This window comes from Mustela nivalis (genome assembly GCF_964662115.1).
Source record: "Mustela nivalis genome assembly, chromosome: 7".
NCBI lineage: Eukaryota > Metazoa > Chordata > Mammalia > Carnivora > Mustelidae > Mustela > Mustela nivalis.
The window spans coordinates 20904123-20928688 of record NC_139026.1 but is presented as its reverse complement, the minus strand read 5'-3'; the positions used below and the strand labels follow the sequence as shown (position 1 = coordinate 20928688).

The 24566-nt window shown below is 35.6% G+C and overlaps 1 protein-coding gene across 15 annotated transcripts in view; it reads right to left on the bottom strand.

The window, feature by feature from the left end:
* The window catches only part of ANKS1B (ankyrin repeat and sterile alpha motif domain containing 1B), a 1113310-nt gene that overhangs the window by 582834 nt on the left and 505910 nt on the right, over window positions 1-24566 (bottom strand). For all 15 annotated transcript variants that reach the window (XM_082739199.1, XM_082739197.1, XM_082739179.1 and 12 more), the window contains exon 12: window positions 19457-19637. In XM_082739199.1, the coding sequence (XP_082595325.1) occupies window positions 19457-19637 (181 nt within the window). The remainder of the gene's footprint in view (window positions 1-19456; window positions 19638-24566) is intronic.

Genomic DNA, 24566 nt, shown 5'->3' with positions numbered 1-24566 from the left:
ACCTTTATTTCTGTATCCCAGTGCCTAACAGTAACTAAAGCAAAAGAAGTGCTCCATAAATCCTGACGGAATAAAGGAAAAAAACTAGTTCTATAACTAGCAACTTTTTCCTAAATATATTCAGATATTGCCAGCATTGGGGTAATCTGAAAGAAAAGGTCTGTTTCTCTAGATCTACATAAACTCTCAAGAATGCTGAAATGCAGGATCAAGTTTATATTAATTAATAACAATTATAATTAGCAAGAGTATTATATATTTTTAAAGTATAATACAAATATGATATAATAAAATTATTGATAGGCAGGATAACATGGTGGTTAAGAGTATAAACCCTGAGTCAGAATGTATGGAAGCAAATCCCTGTTCTGCTCTCTTCTAGCCATATAAATGTAGGAAAGTCAGTTAAAGGTTCTGTGCTTTAGTTCCCCATCTGTAAATCATAGGTGACAATAGTGATTAAATAGTTAATATATGCAAAATATGTAGAACATTTCTTCATAATAATAGTGATTATCTTACCTATAAAAATTTAATAGAAAATGACAACTTTTATTGCTAAAATGAAGGAAACTGTTTTAACCACTCTAAAATTACTCAGAATTTAAAAATGAATCCTGTTGAATGAAGAAAATTGCTACATAAGGCCTTAAAAGTGCTTATATAAGTATACCTAGAGGCTTCCACACATTACAATAAATTTAGAATCTCATGCCTTAAATTTGTCAAAATGAAGTAAAAATAGAAGCAGAAGAATAAATACTATGCTGTGAATGTTAATGTCTACTTGGGATAATTTAGTGACAATAAATCTAAGCAGATCCATTAGGTTATGCCAAGACATTTTCCTAACTAAATTTCATTTGGTTGACTTGTTCTGTTTAATTAGTGAATATTATAATTATGTGTTCTGAAAGTTGTGTGAATTTAATAACATCAAGTAACACTAAAACAAAGTAGAGCAAAATACCAAGACAGAATTTCTTTTGAGGACTTGTCTTCTTGTAAAGAATACAATTAACTCCCTAGAGTAATCCTTATTTGTCTACATAATGAATGCTGTGAGAGAGTAAGGCACGTCCCACATTTCTTCTCATCAATACCTATACAGCTTAGTCTGATTTAGTTGAACATTTTCAATAATCACAAGCACAGATTCTCCTGTGATAGAAAATTTATTAATGTAGCCAAAGTAGATATAATGTTGCATGTCTGACCCCTTTTAACTTCTTGGTTGCCTAAATATTCAGTCAGGGCTTATACCAGTTATATACGTATGGAGGCCTAAATGTTGTAAAAGTAAGCAGATATAAATTACAAATGGTGCTTTCTTTCACTCTTTTGGGCTTATGTCTGGAGACATTTTGTTAGGATTAAAAAGTAGCTTTTTCTTTCTTTTAATTTTTCTTTTTTTGTAATTAGACTGCTAGTGATTGTTTAACCTTGTCCTTTTTGGAAACGTGTTCAAGAAATATTTAGGAAATAGTATCACATCCCATGATAGTTTTTCATTAATAAAGAAGGTTGAAGGGATTCAGTTATAAAAATAGGCAGTGGGAAATATAATTGCACTTTCCAACATCTGTGGGAACCACAGAATTTTTGCTAGATATAGAAGAAAGTTTTGAATGAGCTTAAAATAAGGTTTGACTAATTTTTAATGTATTTTATTAGTACATTGACTAGAAAAAACTACATTTGGTCACATTTTAAAAATTCACTCCTAAATTTACTTTGGCTTACTTATAATGTTTTTGGATTAGTTCTTGTTAATTAATTGCTTTACCTCTTTCCTTCATCCTACTCTTTAATAAATATTTATTAGGCAACAATTTATTTACTGACACTGTACTAGAGGCCAGAGATTACAGTGGAAAGGCATAATCTTTGTAATCATGAAGCTTATGCTACAACACAAACAAAACAAATAAATAAATATATATATAAAGACACTTATGGTGGGCCCCCAGTCCAAAAACTGGTGTATTCTCAAGAAGAGGAAAAGGCACAGAACCATGGGAAAGGCCTTGAGGAGATGAGGTCAGAGACTGGAGTCATGCTGCCACAAGCCAAATAACACATGGAAGCAGCAGAGGAAAGAGAAAATCTTCCTCAGAGCCTTCAGAGGTAGCATGAGCTTGCTGACAACTTGATTTCAAACCTCTGGTATTCAGAACCATAAGAAAATAAAGTTCTATTGTATTAATTCACCCTGTTTATGATGCTGTTTTGCAGCAGCCCTGGGAAACTAACACAGACACGTTGACTTTGAAGTATCTGTGGAACATCTAAGTGCAGGGGTCAAGAAGAAAGATGAATTTAGAAGTTTGGAACTCAAGTTTGGGCTGGAGATAAAACTATAAGGAACATCAGCATATGATTGAGCAATAAAGCCAGGAAGTGGCGGAGATCCAGAGGCAGTCTGTAAGAGTAAGGGAAGAGAAACTAGTCTAGAACCCTGTAGAAGAGTATTGTATGAGTGGGTGGAGATAGAGGTACTCACAAAGGGAGACCAAGATGGACACTAGAGCAGTAAAAGGAAGACCAGGAGAGTGTGGTATCACAGAGCCACATGTAGACAGTGTTTCACAAACCAAGTGAAGCAGATGGGTCAAGTAAGATAAAAGGATTTGTCCATTATATTTAAGAAGAGATAATCCTGTGGCACCTAACAGATTTCAGTGCAAAAGTGGAGTAGTATTTGAAGAGTCAATGAGAGATGAGAAAGTGAGTCCAGGAATTGTAAACAACTCTTTCTGAGAGGTCAAATGTGAAAGGGAGGAGACGTTCTGTACCTAGATGAAGACACAGAATGAAGGCAAGGCTTTTCATATGACCCAATCATCAGTAATTGAGTTTACTCACAGATGCTTGCGCTTTTATCTAATGAGGCACCTTAATATTTAGACAGTGATGATAAAACAAATCAAATGGTGCCTTATCGTTGACCATAAAACTGCTCACGAAGTTATAGCATAGCAACTAGAACCTGATTTATAGATACAAATCTAAAAATTCAGTAAATGAGAATCTGTTGTTGGTAGAAGTTTTCTGCATAATTTATAAAGAGGGAAATTGTAGGCAGGATAATGTTTTGAAATGCAAAACATCTGACTCATAGTAGAGATGAAGAGCACTGAATGACCCATGAGAGAAACTTATCTTATTGTTCATACAGAGCAGGGAAAATTCAAAACTGATAAGGCATCAGGCATCACATAGCAAAACGACTTTAATGAGGGTGAGTCATGATGCCACCCAGGGAAATGAATCAGGTGCCCACATGCCCAATCTTCTTCATAATTATAGTTTGCCCCCTTTTAAATTAAAACTAAAGCCAGGTAACAACTAATGTCTCTGTAGAACAAATTTAGCCAAATGGAAATATACAATGGTCTAGGAAGTAAATGAAAGTTTCACAGGGATGCAGTTTTCCAGCAAAGAAAGGAAAAGAACCACTACTTTAAGTGTAATGTCATGCCTGATGGCCCCAAAGGACTTTTAAATGCTTTTATTGTGTCCTCCATTTCAGCTGATTTGGGTACCTTCCCACAATAGAATAATTCCAATAGCTTTTTCTCAACACTGAAGTCTTAGATATTCCTATGTTTTCCCACTCAAGCCAGGAAAGTGAGGAACATCCCTGTCTCCCCCTGACATTTTGTTCTTTGGCTTCCATAGTCAATCATAAGTCCTGTAAATTCTATGTCTTAAACATCTCTCAATTTTCTTCTTCCCCAGAGCTATGACTCACCTATGCCAAGTCCCACTTATCTTGCCTTGCCCCCTCTAAAAGAAGTCTCAGCAAAGCTAGAATGAGCAAGGAAAAATGCAAATCAGGTATCATTCTGCTGCTTATAACCTTGGGTGGTTTCCCACTATGGCCACAGCAAACCGGTATGGGCCTTTGTGATGAATTTTAAAAAGAAAAAAAAAAGTAACCATTCCCTCTCTGGGATTAGTAGTGTCATATTTTAAACCTAATTTTCTCCTCTGGTCAGGATTTTTATGCAGTGTAGAAATTACAACACTCTCTACCCTTAGAATAAAATCTACAACCTTATCTCTGTCAATTTTTGTAGAGTCACCTCTTGCCATTCTTTTATTCATGTTCTTTGATCCTGCTATCCTGCATCAGTTTCAATTCTTTGAACATACCATATTCTCATTTAATCTTTGCCAAACCTTCCACTATTTGGAAAAAAAAATCTCTCCTGTCTGGATAACTCCTGCTCATTTTTAGGTCCTGCCAAAAATATTACTCCCCCTTTACAAGACTTTCCAAAGCACCTCAATTAGAATACGTCTTCTTGACACACACTTTCCCCAAGCATTAATGTGCTCAACATCACATTCATTAGGATGTATGCAAATTGCTGAAATAAAGTCTACCTTCTCTGATAGACTCTCAGCTCAAAGAGGGCAGATTTTTGTCTATTTGTTCCCCACTGTATCATCTGTTTAAAGTAATGTGTCTGACACTTAATAGACACTTAAGAAATATTCATTGACTGAATAAATAGTTAAATGCACAGGAAAATCCTGGAATCCTTCTTGCAGCATAATCAGAAAAGTTTTGTCAGAAGATACAGGTTCTAATCCTGGCTCTGCCACTAACTTACCTAGTTATGTGACCTTAAGCAAGTTTCCCTAACCATTGTGAACCTACTTTACTCATCTTCAAAATGTTGATAATATCTACCTACAAGAAGCTCATAGTAGGTGGAAGGGACAATATTTAGTGAGTCCCTACCATGTGCAAAGTCCTATGCTAATGGCCATCTACATTATCTCAAAAGAGAAAATATGAATCTCTGAAAGGTTATCAATTACCTAAAGGTCATACTAAGTGGTAAAACAAGGATCTAGGTCCAAATTTCTCTGGTTCTAAATATTCTTCTTTCTCTACCTCTTTCTCTATTCCTTTCCTTCCTCACCATGTTCCTTCAAATCCCATTGGTATATTCTTAAAGTCATATTACAAATATTATGTGTTCTGTGAAACCATCTCTAATGCTCTTAGGTAGATTTATATGCTCTTATCTCTAAGTTCATATTATGCTAACATAATAACATTATACTTTAGTTACTTGTATACCATAAATGTTTTCAGAGAAGAGACCATGTCTTTCCATTGTTATATGCCCAAGATTGACTGGACATTAATTAGTATTCTGTAAGTGCTAGATGAGTATTTTGTTAAATGAGTAAATGAACTTCTTCTATCCAGTATTTTCATAAATTTGATTCAAATAACTAATTTTTGTTTAGTGTTTATATGTAGTTTTACATTTTATATATAAACAACCAATAGTTAAGGCCTCAGCCATAATTGTTCATATGCTTTAGGTTGCTAAGATAGTATAATGAACATACAACATGGGTCTTTATCAAATCATAAAGATCTGGTTTCAGATAACTATATCTAAGATTATTTTTAAAAACAGCTAATAATTACCTAAAAGGGAATATATCAAATATGAGGTATGGGGAAGTGGTCCAGGTTTATTTTGAATTTGGTATTCTATTTATAATTTTCTATATAGTAACTTCAGAGAACAAATATATTTATTGCTAGTAAACAGCAACTACTTAGCTTAGAGAATTTTACATATTATTTATTGTAATGTTACCCTGCTTCAGAGCATTATAATTAATAGTAGAAACAAAACCCAGTTGCAAATTTTTTTTTAATTTTTTTTTTAAAAGATTTATTTATTTATTTATTTATTTGTCAGAGAGAGAGTGAGCGAGAGCGAGCATAGGCAGACAGAGTGGAAGGCAGAGTCAGAGGGAGAAGCAGGCTCTCTGCGGAGCAAAGAGCCCGATGTGGGACTCGATCCCAGGACGCTGGGATCATGACCTGAGCCGAAGGCAGCTGCTTAACCAACTGAGCCACCCAGGCGTCCCCCCAGTTGCAAATTAATGGCCTATAGCACATCAGTGGGCTAGGAGACTAAAACAGAGCTGAAGATCTCCTTTACTTTGACACAAAGATGAGTAGTATTTACTGTATACTCAAATCAAGAAGAAATACAAAATACTTTGAAATTATGTAATATATAATCTAAATCCTTCATCTAAGACAACAGCTTGCCAAAATATTAATCATTAGGAACTGAAAGATTTATTTGGTTAATACCGCTTCCTTCTATGTGTACTATGTGTTTTCCTGAAGGAAATCTGAAATCTATTATTAGCTTTACCTAGTCAACTCTTGCTTATCAGAGTTAATAAAAAGAACACAGACATCTGTGCCAATATAAAAAACACAGACATACAATAGGCCTGTTTTAGATCTAAAAGGGTAGATAATAGAAAAATTACATCTTTGGCTCTGGAAGAAATGTTGATTCTTTGCAGCGGATTTGCCTTTTACTATATTAGTTTTCTTTTCTTTTTTTTTTAATATTAGTTTTTCTAAGTAAGAAGAACTATGCTATGGAAAACCTGTATACACACACAAGTAAGAGTTCCCTCTAGATCCCGTGAACTGCTTGCCAGAGGTTAGAATTCTGTCGGAGGTATTCATTCTGCACATTGGATTCTGATCATCATTAATATGTTGAAAGTTCTAATTATCAAGCCTCCAGGTCCTAATACAATATTCTCGACCTCCCACATGGCTAATGAATAAACGAGGACAAGCAGATATGAAGAAAAATTCAGCTTTGTGAAAGGGAAGAGAGAGTCATGCTATGCCTGCTTTGACTTTGTGAAAGAAGAGGGAACACTACAGTTATTACTGTTATTTTTTAAATGAAGACTTGGACATTGGTCTACTAAAATAAAAAGGTGAAGGAAATTATAAATTAGTGCACGTTGTCAGATACATTGCTTTCTAGAGGGATATTAATGATCTTGACAGTGCTGGGTCAACTACTTTGTAATTTATATAAGAAAACTGAATAGCCTCTCAATGTAAATAACTGCTATCTTTTCATCTGTGAAATCAGATCAATTATGTAACAAAAATTTACATTAAAAATGACATTTCTCTCTGAGGCATTTTATAAAATAACTAATGAAAGGTAAGCTCCATGGCTTAGAAGAAAGCAATGTAGTTAAAAGAAAAGCTGATCTAGTCTTATTACATAGATAGAAATAAGGTACATAGTACCTTATTCTAAGTAATAGAACTCCAACAAAGCAAATCTTCAGTTGCTAAATCCTTTACCATTTACTGAGCATCGACTGTAAGTCAGTCACTATGTTAGGAACTGGAGATACATACATCTTATTTGAGACATGATCCCTGCATTTAGGGAGTCCACAGACATCTAAACAAATACTTCTATATAAAATATCTAACAGCAGAGGTGTGTGAAGAATGTTAGGGGAGCATATGGATGAAAGAATTGTTGGAGTTGGGCTTCATAAAAGAGGTCACCTTTAGCCAAATTCCTCACAAGGGTTAAGGTTTACTAGGTAAATCAGATGGGAAGGCATGCCAAGGTGACAGAGTATTCTATGAATCAAGGACCATGAGCTTTAAGAACATTACTTAGCAGTGCATGGTGTATTTGGGTAGAGGTAAATAAATAGAAAATGAGAGCCAGGTTATCAAGGACTTTGTTAGATATGCTAAGGGATTTAGACATTCATTTGCAGTGACAAGATATAAGATGTTCTTAAGCAGTGAAATTGCATGATCAGAGATATTCTTAAAAAATTAACTCTTAACTTTAAGCAAAAGCTAGATCTGGGAAGAAACATCAATAATTTAAAACTTCAGATTCATATAATCTTTAATATAGTCTCCTACCCTCTGGCTTATGCTGCAAGATTTCACTTTCAGAGCTTCATCTTTACAACTTAATACGTATTAGAATAAAAACTGTTGTTTGGGGGGAAAATTGTATTTCAGATAATGTATGAGTGCATTGACTGAGCCAGGCTTGGGGATGTGGAGTAAAAGAGAAAATTTTCAAAAGAGAAAAATTTCACTCTCAACCATGTCCGTAATCTTAATGAGAGCAAAGGATGAGTACTGATGGGGGTTCCTTTGGGGCCAGAGAAGATGGAAACAGTCAATCTTCTTTTCTCCCAAATCATGGGAACATCGGACATGGTATTCATTTTCTGCCTCTGAATAACAAATCATGAAAAACAGTGGCTTACAACAACATGCATCTTTTATCTCATAGTTTATGAGTCAAGAGTTTAAGTACGTCCTAAAGTTTAAGCACGTCCTAATTGGTCCTCTGAGAATGGTCTCAGCAGGTTGCAATCCAGGTGTTGGCCAGGGCTGCATACATACTCAAAGGGGGGCAGGAATCATGGGGTCATCTTAGAATTCTGCCTAATAATTCTGCTGAATAACTTAATTCAATGCCACGAATTAAGTACAAAAGTTGAAATTACTAGAGCCTAGAGCCAGGAAGGTAGGGAAAAACTGGTTCAGCAAGTAGATAATAAGTTCCCTGGGAGAATATGTGGAACAAGTTCCATCATGGGCTGGCTCACTTATGTCATGATGAGTAAAAGAGAAGCCTGCATTTAAAGGGCTAGGGCCCAGGTAGCCCCCAAACAAGTCACCATCCCAAAATAAAAAATGTGTAGAGAAAAAAAGGGAAAAATGTTCTCCCAAACAAGATTGTAGAGATAGATGTGAATTCAGAAAAAGTTCTAGCAGTTTGGGAATGGTTTTCAATTGAAGATAGAGAGGGGCTTTGTTCATAGCACAACCTGGAAAGAACTTTTTCCTTCCATTAAAAAAAAAATTACAGTTACCTTTTCTTCTATCATATCATATTTAATTATAATGATCAGACATATCATTATATGTTAATTAATTATAATGATCAGACATATCATTATATGTTATATTTGTATGTCATACAAATATAAGTGATAGCAGGGAAGTTTTAATACAATGATTGATTTTTAATAAAATTCAAGAAATATAAATAGTCTGATAGAGAAAATCTATCAAGCAAACTAAAGTAGATAAGATAATTAGAGAGAAGATATACACAGCCTGAATCTGAATCACAAAGTAAATTCCAGCTAACAAAGCAGTTGTATTTTCACACAAATTAACAGGAGGTAAAAGCAAGAGAAAATTAAGTTGATAAAAGATCAATTTCTTTAAAAAAAGATTTTCAACATAAAAACTCTCTGGAACAGTTGCTCTCATGCTTTTGTTATAATTTTGGATAGATTAACACTTGTAGAAGTCTGGGTTTCCCCAGCAGTAACACAACTCCAGCTTTTGCTTCCCTCATACCCTGGAACATGTAAAACAGAACAAACAGAAATTCCAACTCTGCTCATCAGCATATTGACCTGCTAGTTCCAAGCAACTTTGTGGACTTAAGATTCTGATTGCCTAGCTGGATTCCTAGCACCTGGCTGCTCTGCATTTGTACCGAATTCTTAAGTCTGGGCTCTTTTTGTTGCCTAAACCTATGATTATAACAGCAATACAAATAATAATAATGGTCATGGTTATCAAAAATTTATGAAGCTACAGTAATTAAGCATGTGTCACATTTATGCATTTTTCATTTAGTGGCACTGACTCAATGTAATAGGGATAGTATTTTTCAAAGAAGATATTGATATATTTCCATTCTTAAATTTGGTTCATTGGGAACCCCTTTTCCCCCAGGCCTAGACTAGAGACTTAAAGCCCAGAAGAGGAATGACAGACAGGTGTCAGAAATTTTAAGAAGGAAAAGACTGAATGAGATAGGGAGTATAGAAAAACAGTTCTAAATGTGTATCCTAAACTTTTCTTTCCAAGCTTTATCTGGAAAGCCTATAATATAATAGGTATTGAGAGAACATAAGGTAGAGGGACCTGGGCTCCAAATCCCATCTATATTCTGGGCATGGCCACTTCTGAGTAAACTTGGTAGTTCTGCAATGTATGAACTGGCAAAGTCTTGATAAATTTTTATGAGACCTGCTTATTGTCCTTATGAATAAGACCCAGAATTTCCTGTGGCCTCCAAAAGGAGGCCTCCGGGGCATCTGGGCCAAAAGTCAAGTAGGCTGCCATGGGGCCAGCTTGGCAAGGAAAGAGGTGACTGCAACAGAGGCCAGAGTGAACAGATGGCAGACGTTGACTGTGTAGCGGGTCCACCTTACCAGTGGGAGATGAGCTGAGGTGAGCAGTCAAAAAGAGCTGGACCTGGTGGTAATGATCCTGATTTAAATATATTACCCACAAGCTGTGGGTAATACCCACAAGGTACACTGGGAGGGATACCCACACCCTACTAACCCTTCTATGTTGCCCTCAGGGCCCACATACCATTTGTCAGAAATTTGGACAAAAAGATAATTTAAACTTTCCCCACTCTCCTAGTCTTTGCCCTCACTGATCCCTCAACAAGGATGACTTTACTTCTAGTTCATAGAGAAAATAAGAGCCATCAGACAATAAAATGAAAATTAGATAATTTCTCCTTGGTTACCAGCCTATCAGTGACTTGTCATTCCTCCTAGGTCTCTTTTGGTCTTAGGATAAAGACCAAAATTCTGAACATAGCTTCCAATGTTCATAATTGCATGATTGGCCTTTTACTTCCCTTGTGGATTCAGTTCCTGCCATTTCTCCCCTTTCTCTGGAACCTGTGGTTTCATGTTAATTTCTGCTACAGGGATTTTTTTTTATTCAATGTTCTTGTCTTCCTGTAGAGTATAATCTTCCCACACATCGTTCTCACTAGCCATTAACTTCCTCCATATCAGCTCACCCTAAATCTCACCATGGAGCTTAATGATCACCTCAGCAGCCTGGCTTTGGTCTTCATGCCAACTAGATTCCAAACACCCACTCAGCTACCGATGTCCAGTAACTGCTAGAATACATTGCCTCAGCTTCAGGAGAACTATTTTCAGTCTGTGTGAACTAATTAAAAGGAAGACCTTCATTTGTCTTTCTGGCAATCCCCAAGCAGCGTGAAAGGTCCATGCCACCCTCTCTGTTCTAATTTTAGTTCTCCTCTAATGTTTCTTCCCCTTGCAGAAAATCATCCTATGCTGCTAAGCACTTAGAAGCTTTTGTTTTTATTATGCCTCCATTTGGGCAGAAGCACTTTTCCACCTTACTCTTTTTAGATATCTTCCCTCCCATCAGTTTTCTTCAGCAGGAGGTGATAGTTTGAAACTACTAGCAAAACTGTAGATCATTAATTATCTAGGGTAGTAGCTTCCTTAGCACATCCCCAAAAGGGCTAGCCCACAAAATTCTTCATATGTAGAACTTTCTGGATACAATTTTTCACATAAAGTGGAAGTGTCTTTACAACTGGTGATTCTCAGCTTCCTTTCCCCCAGTAATTCACAACACACCTGTCCAGGATATGTTTATTGAGGAATTCAGATCTCACAGGTAATTCTTTTTGGGTAAGCACTGTTTCTAAATCTTTTAAAACTGATATCCTTCACTTCTGATAAAAATAAAATTATCATGTAGCTTCCTCCCACCCTGCCCTACTCCACTGTCCCAACTATCTACTTGGGCTACCTACTTGGATATCCAATAGTGTTTCAAATTTAAATGTTCTAAACTGAGCTTCCTCATCTCAATTAATATAAAATCCATTCTTCCAATGATCAGAAGGGCTCAAAATCCTTGAGTCACACATTTGGTTTCTTTCATTTTCTCCCATTCTATATCCAATCCATCAAAAAAAAAGAAGTTGCCTCTACTTTTAAAATAATTGCAGAAGGGGCCCCTGAGTTGTACAATCAATTAAGGGGCCAACTCTTGGTTTCAGCTCAAATTTTGCACTGATTTATGATCTCAGATCTCAGTCTTGAGACCAAGCTGTGTATCAGACTCTGTGCTCAGCATGGCGTCTGCTTGAGATTCTCTCTCACTCTCCCTCTGACCTTCCCACTTGTGTTCTCTCTATATATAATAAATAAATATATCTTTTTTAAAAACAGATGCAGACACATAGATCAATGGAACAGAATAGAGAGCCCAGAAATAGACCCTCAAATCTATGGTCAACTCATCTTCGACAAAGCAGGAAAGAATGTCCAATGGAAAAAAGACAGCCTCTTCTATAAATGGTGCTGGGAAAATTGGACAGCCACATGCAGAAAAATGAAATTGGACCATTTCCTTACACCACACACAAAAATAGACTCAAAATGGATGAAGGACCTCAATGTGCGAAAGGAATCCATCAAAATCCTTGAGGAGAACATGGGCAGCAACCTCTTCGACCTCTGCCGCAGCAACATCTTCCTAGGAACAACGTCAAAGGCAAGGGAAGCAAGGGCAAAAATGAACTATTGGGATTTCATCAAGATCAAAAGCTTTTGCACAGCAAAGGAAACAATTAACAAAATCAAAAGACAACTGACAGAATGGGAGAAGATATTTGCAAACGACATATCAGATAAAGGACTAGTGTCCAGAATCTATAAAGAACTTAGCAAACTCAACACCCAAAGAACAAATAATCCAATCAAGAAATGGGCAGAGGACATGAACAGACATTTCTGCAAAGAAGACATCCAGATGGCCAACAGACACATGAAAAAGTGCTCCATATCACTCGGCATCAGGGAAATACAAATCAAAACCACAATGAGATATCACCTCACACCAGTCAGAATGGCTAAAATCAACAAGTCAGGAAATGACAGATGCTGGCGAGGATGCGGAGAAAGGGGAACCCTCCTACACTGTTGGTGGGAATGCAAGCTGGTGCAGCCACTCTGGAAAACAGCATGGAGGTTCCTCAAAATGTTGAAAATAGAACTGCCCTATGACCCAGCAATTGCACTATTGGGTATTTACCCTAAAGATACAAATGTAGTGATCCAAAGGGGCACATGCACCCGAATGTTTATAGCAGCAATTTCCACAATAGCCAAACTATGGAAAGAACCTAGATGTCCATCAACACATGAATGGATCAAGAAGATGTGGTATATATACACAATTGAATACTATGCAGCCATCAAAAGAAATGAAATCTTGCCATTTGCAACAACATGGATGGAACTAGAGCGTATCATGCTTAGCGAAATAAGTCAAGCAGAGAAAGACAACTATCATATGATCTCCCTGATATGAGGAAGTGGTGATGCAACATGGAGGCTTAAGTGGGTAGGAGAAGAATAAATGAAACAAGATGGGATTGGGAGGGAGACAAACCATAAGTGACTCTTAATCTCACAAAACAAACTGAGGGTTGCTGGGGGGAGGGTGTTTGGGAGAAGGGGGTGCTATTGTGGACATTGGGGAGGGTATGTGCTTTGGTGAGTGCTGTGAAGTGTGTAAACCTGGTGATTCACAGACCTGTACCCCTGGGGATAAAAATATATGTTTATAAAAAATTAAAAATTAAAAAAAAAAGAAACAGATGCAGAATTCTAGGGTTCTAGGGGTGCCTGCGTGGTTCAGTCTGTTAAGCATCTATTTTGGCTCAGGTTATGATCTCAAGACCATGAGATCCAGCCCTGCATGGGTGTATGGAGCCTGATTAAGATCCTCTCTCTTTCCCTTTTGCTTTGCCCCTCTCCCTTGCTCATGCTCTCTATCTCTCCCTCTGGGGAAAAAAAAAGAAAGAAAAGAAAAGAAAAAAGAAAAAAAGATGCAGAATTCTACCACCTTTCACTGCCTCTACCTTAAAAAAGCCTGCTACCTGAGCAAAAAGAATACATTGGTAACCATTAGGGGTGCCCTCTAAACTGAAATATCTTATCAGATGGGCTTTCTGGTCATTCAAAAGTTTCATATGAGAGGGAGATACATGGTGGTCAAGAGGAAAACAAGTTCCCTGAAGGAGTAATCCTCCATGGATCACCACTCCCAGGGACCCCTGAGAAGCCAGGGAACAATAAAAGAGGTTTTAGCATCTCAGTGAAGGTTGGAACAAAGTACAGAAGAGATAAACTTAGGTAAAGTTCACCTGTTTCATAATTTGTTAAATAAATGGAAAGGCTAATTTAAATGTTATGAATGGAGATCAATGTAGAAACAAAGATAGTTCTTTATATCAAATATTTCTTCTGAAAATTTGCACTGATTTAACCACAGTATGTAAGCCTATATTGTGGAGGGAAAAGCTAACTTAGCTGTTCACCTTCATAGTTCTAATACTCTGTAATTACCAATAATTATAGTTGTTCCTGGTTTCTTGTGCATCTTCCCCTCTGAACTACCTCTTATCATTCCACCTACTTCTTTAGCACCTGACTTCCAGCAATTCTTTGACCTGAATGGAATCTCTAATCCAATGATCCTTCTGATTTTTCACTGTTACTTGTTCCCTATTTGTCCTCTTTTTCCTATTTTTCCATCTTGAATTTTATGGTCAAACATTACTCTCATTCTCTTGTGTTCATATTTCCTTGCTCTTCAATACACTCACTTGACAAAAACACAATGTAAAATTCAACTCTCTGAAAACTATGCACTTGTTTTCCCCCAGCTGAACTGAGCTGGAGAAAAACAGAACCACATTGGCTAACCCAACTTTAAGTTCAGGAACATGAACCTTGAATAGTTTCTTAATGCTGCCAGACAATTAAATCATATCTCCCTTTTCCATTCACTATCTCTTTCTTCTAAACAACTCTCTCATTCCTTCTTCTCTTTCCTCAAGCTCCACATCTCCTCTGCCTTCCTTCATCTCATCTGATGCTGCTGCTTTCTCCTTAATAGAGAAAATAGAAATTATTATAACAGATATTCTTCAGGTTCCCATCACATGGATCCCTTTCCAGCATTTGTACCCACACTAGAAACATCTTTCTTGCCTGTTTCCCATGATCCTGTCCAAAGCCAATCTCTCCTCTTGATTAATAGAATCCATTCTCTCTTTCTCCTACTTCATCACAGTTTTATAATTCTCCTTGGAAGAAATTTCTTTAAAAGGTAGTTTATATTTGTTTTAAGTCCTCTCCTCCCATTCTTCCTTAAACCCATTATGTTGGGTTTTTGCCCTTTCAGTTTCAAACAAACTGCTCTTGCCAAGGACAGCAGTAATCTCCACATTGTTAAATCCACTAGTCAGTTCTGACTCAGTCCTCATTCTACTTAACTTGTTAGCTACAGTTGACAGAGTTGATCATTCTTTCCCTCTTAATAACTTTCTTCATCTGAATTCAGAACACAACACTCATCAGAAGATTTTTCTTACCTAACAGGTTATTCCTTCTCAATCTCCTTTTCTGATATTGCCATTTATCCCTTCTTTCATTGAGCTCAGTTTTTGGTCCTCTATCTATACTCCATATCATCTATATAGTGATGATGTTCACATTTGTATCTTCAGACTGGACCTTCAGCTACTACTCAACACATCTATTCAAGTAGATTTCTCAAACTTAAAATGAACTCCTGGTATTTCTCCCTGTTCACCAAACCTGCTCTTCTGACAACCTCTCACGTGTCAGTTCATAGTAAATCCATTATGACAGTTAATCAGAACAAAAGTCTTGAAGTTTTCCTTCTTTCTTTTTCTTATATACACTACATCCGCTCCACCAAGAGATCCTATTGGATCTACCTTAAAAATATGTCTAATCTCCATCCATTTCTCTATACCTCCACTGTGTTTCACCTTTGATCTGAGCTGCCTTCATCTCTCATCTTAGTGCAATGCTATAATAACCTTCTAACTGGACTTCTTTCTTCCAGTCTGTTTCCCTTCTTCAATCCACTCACAACACAATAGAGTGATCCTCATAAACAGAAGCTAGGTCATGTCATTCTTCTTCTCAAAGACCTGAATTTACTCTTCATTTCATTCTGAGTAAAAGTGCAAGTCCTTATAATGGCCTATTAGATCCTACGTGATCTATCTGCATTGCCTTTTTACTTACAAATATTCCATATTTCAGGGAATGGCAGTCTGATTTGATGACTATGCTTAAACCAAAAACTTCAGAGGCTTCCTTGAACTTTTCCTCTTTACTGTCATATATTCAATCAGTTATCATAACCTGTTGATTATTTCCTTGTATGTCTCAAATCCATTTACATCTTTCCATTGCTGATTACATTGTTTTTCCCCACCTCCCATTTTACCTCATCTCAAATCTATTGATAACATCTTAATACCAGAGTTATCTTTTTTCTATCGACTACATCTTAATACCAGAGTTATCTTTTTAGTTAAATGCAAATCTATTCATATCATTCCGAAGTGTGGTCAACTCCACATATCTTTTCCTTTAACAACTTTTTTGATAATTCATAAATTGATATTTGGAATACATACAACAGTACCTTACAAGTAGGAAGTTTTAATATAATTCAGACTACTTTTGAAATGTCTCTGTCATCACTTAATCAAAGTGTTTTAGAGTATATAATTCATTTTTGAGGGTATATTATTAGTCTTTGTTCTGTAAATAATATTTTGTCAATATTAATTATTTTGTGCATCTAATAATTTATAAAATGAACTGTAGATTTATCTAATAATTTAGATTATATTTTTAATTTGAGAAAAGGTCAGCTACCTGTCAGTACAGACTTGTGTAAATATCTAGGCTATTTCCATCTTAAAATTACTGTGCATTTCAAATAATAATATTAAATAAGAAAAATAATAATATTAAACAATAATGATAATAATATTAAAGAAGAATGTTATTTTCCATAGCCTACAAAACTCATTCACATAAATAAGCTCATTTATTACTACAAGTACTCAAAGAGTAGATATTATTTCCCCTTTTCAGAGGAACAAATTAGAGATCAGAGAAGATAAATTATTTGATGAAAAATATTCAGCAAATCAGTAATAGAACTAACTCTAAAATTTTTGATGTAACATGGGGGTAACCTATTACATCAGGAAACCATAGTAACATGCTGTTTGAAACCATTTCAGCCATTAAAAGGTCAGATTTTGGTTCTGAAAATGCCAGCTTTGGAATGTATGGCAAATTACAATTTCTTCACACATTTTGGATGGTACCACTGAAGTCCTGAGAGCAGTAAAATGTGTGTGTTTCTATCATTTACCCCCTAGTGGTCAGAGATATGGGACTAGACCTATCTCTTCTTTTACTCTTAATTTTTATATAAATAAATAAAATTTCTACTTATCTCAAAGGACAAGTGAAAAAATTAAAAAATCATCAAAAAAAAAAACCCCACTTAGTGTACTAACTAAAATAAAGCTGATATTTTCTTAAAGCAAATATCAGAGGATTTCTCATTCCTCCCATTTTAGAATTTTAAATCTGGAACTAGTCATTGAAATAAGTATTAATTGAGGAATAATTATATATGCAGAACATTTTCTGGGGCCCATATACCTTTTTTATTCATAAATAATATCCCATTGCCTCCTCTCCTACTGAGCCTGGTGCATGGCAGACATACAGTAAATGCTCGTACTCAATGAACTAATGCTAGGCTTCTTGAATATCATAATGACTACTACTACAGATACTAACATTTATTGAGCACTAACTCTGTGCCAGACACAGTGCTAATTACTTTACATGAATTACCATTCTATAAGGTAATATAATTAATTGTTAGTTTAATTCTATAGATAAGAAAACAATAGCATAAAAAGATTAAGTCTCAGCTAGCTGATAATAAGTTCAGTCCCATAGTTAATAAACAAACTTTGATGGACTGACTTCAGTGCCTACAAAGTGTCAGGGATCCATCCATTCTACTTTACAGTTCTAGAAAGAGGAGAGAAGATAATAAGGAAACAAGGGAACAGTATAATTTTACATAATAAATAAGGATAGGGAAAAGGGAAAACAGAATAATTTGACAGAAGTGGAAAGAACAATGTTGAAACATGGTTTATCTTCTTTTTGTGTTTCCTTGTCTACAAATAACAATGACTAATTCATATATCAGTTATGAGTTTTAAATGAGTTAATATACATAAAATTCCTAAAACAGTATATGATATATAGTTTTAAAGTTTTTGTTTAAAACTTACTGATTATTAATATTTATGATTGTTCTTTTTGGATCTTTGTTATTGTGGTTGTCATCATATTGAGGGCCTTACTGAAGATAAGGTGATCTGGGCAGGCCTCTACGAGAAAGTGTATTTGCACCAAAATCCAAATGACAGTCACAAAAATTTGAACACAGAGATTCCAGGCAGCAGGAGCCAAACTACAAAAGACTCAGGACTAGAATGCCTAGGAAAAAAGGCCATTGTGGACCAGGACGCATTTGCTTAAGTTTAGGTTAAAGAGCTGAGTAGTGGAATGCCTGGGTGGTTCAGTTATGATCCCAGGGTCCTGGGATCAAGTCCCACATTCAGCTCCCTTCTCAGGGGGGAGCCTGCTTCTCCCTTTCTTCCCTCTGCCTGTGACTCCCCCACTTGTGGATGCTTGAATAAATAAATAAAATCTTAAAAAAAAATAAAAATAAAAAGAGCCAGTCAGAGCTAGGTTAGACTGAACTTCTTGGGGTTTAGTGAGGAGTTGGATTTTATTCAAAGTTCAGGGAGAAGCCACTGATTATTTTATGCATGATAATGACACACTTTGATTTGCATTTTATAAATATCACTCTGGTTGCCAAGAAAAGGTCAGATAATAGCTTCGATAGAATATCAATGTCACCACTTCCACTAATCATAATTTTTAAAATCTTAGTTTTACTAGAGGAAAATTACTTTCTTGCTGTATTTTTGGAATGTTTGTATCAGTGCTCCTAAAAGTACAGTCAGAGTAATGGACTTAAGAATGATGCATACATTTATATAATCATAGATGCACTCATTTTTGAACAAAGGTTACATGGAATACCCATATAAATGATATCTTCTGATTCTAAAATTCATAGTAATCATATTTACTGGGTTTAAAAATCACATCTCTTTAAGGCAAAGTAGTAGCAAAGTTCACCTACTTTAAATTATATAAGGGGAGGAGATCCTTTAGGTCTCACTTCTCATATTTCAGTCATTTGGCTTTCCGGTTATTAGCTTCTTGCCCCCTTCTTGCAAATCTGATTGGCTGGAACCAGATATGAGTTACTAGTGGGTGTGGTTACTTTCCTTAATCTTCCCCTTACCCCCAGCACTATTTCCTCACACCTCTCCTCTCCAAGTTCATACTGGTTTGAGTAGATTGAAAGCCCACTTAGGTCATAGTGTCCTACTCAATCTTACCAGGTTGATATGGGTTCTGTAGCCTCAAAGCAGCTATTAATAAAGTTGTATATTGATGAGTTGATACCACTGTGTGGAGAGGGGTAAATAGCAGTGAAAGAAGAGCATTTCTAGGTCTCTGGTTATTTCACTACCATAATAGCATTAAATCATCATCTGTAACACGTTTAACACCTAAAAGACCATAAATATATTAAAAAAATTATATCTACTCTCTGACAAAAATTATAATGCCCTACATTGCTATACATGTAGCTGAACAAAAACAGTGCAATTTATATGAAGATTCCTCTTAACCCCTCTGTATCTCATTAAGGCTTTAGGTTTAAAACTTCAAAAATATAGCTGCACAAAGTGAACTGCTTTACCTGTATGGCCAGTTCCCTCATTCTTGACTTCTGTGGTTCCCACAGAAGAGGTGGGTGGACTGACAGGAGGGCTGGAAGTAAAGCTTGCACACCCTGCAGATGTGTTGATTTCGAAATATTCTTGGTTGTGATTCATTCGATGAAAATCCAGAGAAGACACAATAGATGTTCGTTGTTTAGGCTAAAATAAATGAGCATGATGAGAGTATTATGACCATGTTCATCTTCAGCCCAATCTCCCAATTGATTTAATATCAATTATATCAATTATTTTATATCAATATTTAAGTGATGTTTTTATCAGTTAATCTATCTGATTTTTATACTTAAAATATACTGTGCTTCACAAAGAGATACTAAAGAATCTCTTGATAAGTTAAATAATGAAAAAAATATTTAACGAAAAATATTTTGGCATAGTGGGTAAAATAACTTGGATTTTCTGTTAGGTTTCCCAGAAGACTGTACAAATACAGTACACAGAATTTCTTTTAATAATCAATTCAGAAAGTTGCAATTCTAAGTCACCTTTCATTTAACTAACATTTATTAAGTGTATGGCATTAAAAAAAAAAATATGGCATTTGCCAGACCCTGAGGATAAAGAATCTAATAATAAAAGAGCTCTTACAACACTGAAGCATAATTAAGGCAGTTCTGTTTTTTGTTCTCTATATAGTCCAAGAAATTGATAGCTTTAGATATTGTCCCCAAGTACCATATGCTGGAATTTGATAATCAGAATTAAGAAAAGTTATATAGAACATTTCCCAGGACTCTTTAAGAATCTACACAGTATTTTTTGTGAATTTTGATTTCCTTTTTTAAGGATTTTAATTAATCCCTGAAGAGCAAGAAAAGTCAATTTAAACATAAAAGTTAAAATTATAGAGCAATAGCAGATATAATCTATACCCTTCACCAGTAATGGATTATTCCCTATAGCAGCTTTCTGGGTTTTTTTCCCCCATAGTTTTAATTATATACACTTTTCTTCCTGCCTAGCAGAGCTTCTAACATTGTCCTTTAAAATTGCAGTCTTTTTGGCTCTCAGAATTGTGTGTATTTCCCAAGAATCAATCCAAGTTCTTATTTTTATTCATATTACTGAAATATTAACAATCCACTATAATAATTAACAAGAGATTAACTTTAATTTATCTGCAATAAAATTTACTATACTTTGCTATCTCCAAAGTATAGTAAACTCTTGGTTTACCGACATTTTCACTGCCCTCAAATACTTAATAATTTAACCACTGTACTCCATAGATTATTTTTCTGCAAAATATTCAGGCTCCCCTCTTTCTTCCAGCTCAGCATGTTTGTTTGTTTGTTTTTAAGTAGATATCATTTAGTCTATAATCTAAAATATACAATGATAATGAAAAGGTCTCTTTATTTTTTTATATAAAGGGTGCCAATTATCACACCATGCTTTATTATTTCACTATTAAAATATTTTTATGAAAGAGATTTAGAGGCAGTGTTATATAAGCAAGTCACTTATTATATGACATTTCAACTCAGTAGCAGAACTCAAATTAGTTCTCACATAGGACTTGGTGACTTTGAAGTGTGGAAGATTGAGGTGCAATGTCAGGCTTACTTTCTCATCAAATGTCTATCCTTGGGGCTAATGAATGTCAATTTCACATTTATGTTTTTTCTACTAGATGATATAATAGTAAATAAAAGGCATGAAATATGGCACTGGCTCCAATGGAAACACAGTTATGTCCATCATCTTTGTTTTTTTTTAATTGTATTATGATTTTGTTTCATGTTGTAAATAAGCAATGGACCAAATTTGTATAATGTTCTTTCTCATAAACTTTATAAAGATCAAGCCAACTGATACATATGATGCCTTTACTTCTGTTTCTTTTCTTATGAACAATTATTTTAATAAGTTGGATGTGAAGGCAAATAAAATTTTATAAATAAATAGGAATTAGGAAAAAATCACTAGACACAAAGTAATTTCTTTGTGCTTAGAGTTTAGTCCTAAAGATACATTTTTTTGGTGTTTAATTTTACTTTTCTGATTTTTAACTTAAATTAATTTTTAAATTTAATTTTCAATTTAATTTTTTTGTTATGTTCAGTTAGCCAACATATAGTGCATCATTATTTTTTGATGTAGAGTTCAATGATTCATTAGTTGCATATAAAACTCAATGCTCATCACAACACATGCCCTCCTTAATACCCATCACCTGGTTACCCCATCACCTCAAATCCCTTCTTCTATAAACTTCATTTACTTCTGTTTCTTTTTTTTTAAAGATTTTATTTATTTATTAGAGAGTGCAGAGAGAGAGAGAGAGAGAGAGAGAGACAGAGAGCGCATGAGTGGGGGGAGGGGCAGAGGGAGAAGGAGAAGCAGACTCCCTGCTGAGCAGGGAGTCCTATGAAGGACTTGATCCCAGGACCCTAGGATTATGACCCAAGCAGAAGGCAGACATTTAACTGAGCCACCCAGGTGCCCCTACCTCTGTTTCTTAAGCACATGTTTTTGACTACCCAAATTTCTAATTATATTGAAATCAAAATTTGTTATGCAACATGATTGCATGATTTTCATGATTTCATGAAAGCAAACAGGTTATTTTTTGTTGATGTATTGACTAATTCTAAAAATATTTGTGTGGTTTATACTAAATTGCAGATACCTTGGTAAGCAGTATGGTAGGAATAAGTCTAATAAGACATTGTCCTTGTTCTTCAGATTATTATAGACTTGAAGTGAGAGAAGGGATGGTGCATGAAGGAAGAAACAAGCTCTCCAAGGGTTAGGCATTAGTGCAGTATTATACAGTGATAGAGCTATGATAAGGGGAGGCACAATATATAAAATGTAAACCTCTATTTTAGAGAGGGGATCAGGAAAGGATTCCATAAGCAGGTGATTGATGGCTGAGTTGAATCTCAGTGAAGCAGATAGTAGGTAGACAAAAGAGGATGAGAAAAAGAAAAGAACAAACTGCAAATAGTTCATAATGGCTATAATGCAGAAAATGTGAGGGAGTGGTTGTTTCAAGCCATGAGATATTACAGGTTGCAGGGTCTAAATCATAAAATTTTCTAATGCCATGTTAAGTATTTTGTCTTTAATGTGTATATTTTAAGAAACCCCGAATGATTTCCAAGCAAGAGGATTTCATGGTTGGATGTGCATTTTAATAAACTCATTTTAGCAGTTTAGAGAATGGATTCGTCAAGGCTGGATTAAAGGAAGGGAGACCAATTAGGAAGATGTTAAAGAGTTCCAGTCAAGACACAGTGAGGTCCTGAGGTAAAGCAGTGGCAGCAGGGTTGGAGATAGCAGATATTTTTAGGAGATGCTAGTAAGGTTAGCTCTTTAGGTCTTGAAATCTGATTGGACAAGATGCTTGATCTTAAGAAGTCTAGGTGTCTCACAGATTTTTCTTGGGTAGATGCCAGAGGATAGGTTTTTGTTTTGTTTTGTTTTGGTTTGGTTTGGTTTGGTTTTGGTGAAAAACAGAAATGTATGTATTCTTATACCAGAAGTATACAAAATGTACGCTCATTTACTCCTGGGATTCAGTATAGACTGCTTAATACATGGTCATGCAAATCTATGTGATACTTCCCTTTCTTTCTTTGAGTGGAATGCTATGATCTCAGTGTAACATGGCTTCAAATAAAATAAATGGAGGAAGGGAGATAGGCTAATGGAAACCCAAATAGAAGAAACCATGGATCAGTGATCATTTAACTGTATTCTTATTTGCTTCTTCAGAACTGTCTGTTTATCATTTACCCAGGAACATTGATGGGGGAGTTATTGCCCAAAGTTCTATGAGTATCTGAGATGATGAAGAATGAGAATCATTACATGTTAGTCATGCTTTAAGAAAGGGATCAGAAAACTATGTCCTGTGGCATATCTGTGGCCCACATCTGACCTGCCTCTTATTTCTGAAAATAAAAGTTTTACTGGGACACAGGTAGGTCCATTCATTTATTTATTATCTATGGCTGTTCTCATGTTAGAGTGGCAGGGTTGAGAAGTTGTGACAGAGGCCATGATATTCGCAACCATTTAAATATTTACTGTCTTGTCCTTTAGAGAAAACATTCATTGACAAAACCCTGTTCTAAGGCATCATTTTGCACATCATTTTTGTGCTTAATGAAATCATAAATATACGTTCTCATTTATTTCCAGCCTATGTGCATTTAGATTGGGGGGCATATGAGTAATCCTGACCAAATGACGGTTAGTCAGTCTCTATGCCACTCCTACTCTTCAAAAGATGTAGTTGTTAAGATGAATGAGGGTCATTATACCACACTGGGCTTTATGAGAAGTTGAATTAAGCCTCTTTTATGTTAAACTGCTGAGATTCTGGGTTTGTCTGTTGTGGCAGCTAGCATTATGTACCCTAACTAGCACAATGCAGTGGTTTAGAGGGGTTAAAGGATTTACTCAAGATTACATAGTAGTTAGCAGAGGGGCTTGGATTAAAAGGAAAGTTTATGTGTTCAAATCTAGAGACAAGTGGATGGTGCCTCAAAGCACAAAGGACAGAGGTGGGATTTTTTAAAAAAAGGATCTAGGGGCGCCTGGGTGGCTCAGTGGGTTAAGCCGCTGCCTTCGGCTCAGGTCATGATCTCGGGGTCCTGGGATCGAGTCCCGCATCGGGCTCTCTGCTTGGCGGAGAGCCTGCTTCCCTCTCTCTCTCTCTCTGCTTGCCTCTCAGTCTACTTGTGATTTCTCTCTGTCAAATAAATAAATAAAATCTTTAAAAAAAAAAAAAAAAGGATCTATATGGAAAAATGAAATAAAAACAAAAGGAAAAAGAATAAAGAGATGGCAACAATATTAAAATGGAGATTAAGGAAGATGAGTCTGTAATATTTGCTCAAACTTTGATTTTAATGCATTCTATTTTTCTAAATATTATAATGGAATCTTGCTAAGCCATAGAGTATAAGAAAGAACGTGTTTTCACAAATTCACTGAAATTACATATAAAATTTGCCAAATTTCAATGTGTAAAATGGGTCGCACTTATGTATACTTTGGCTACTCTAAAACATCTCCCTCCCCTGTGGCCCAACACTCACATGTCTCTATTTT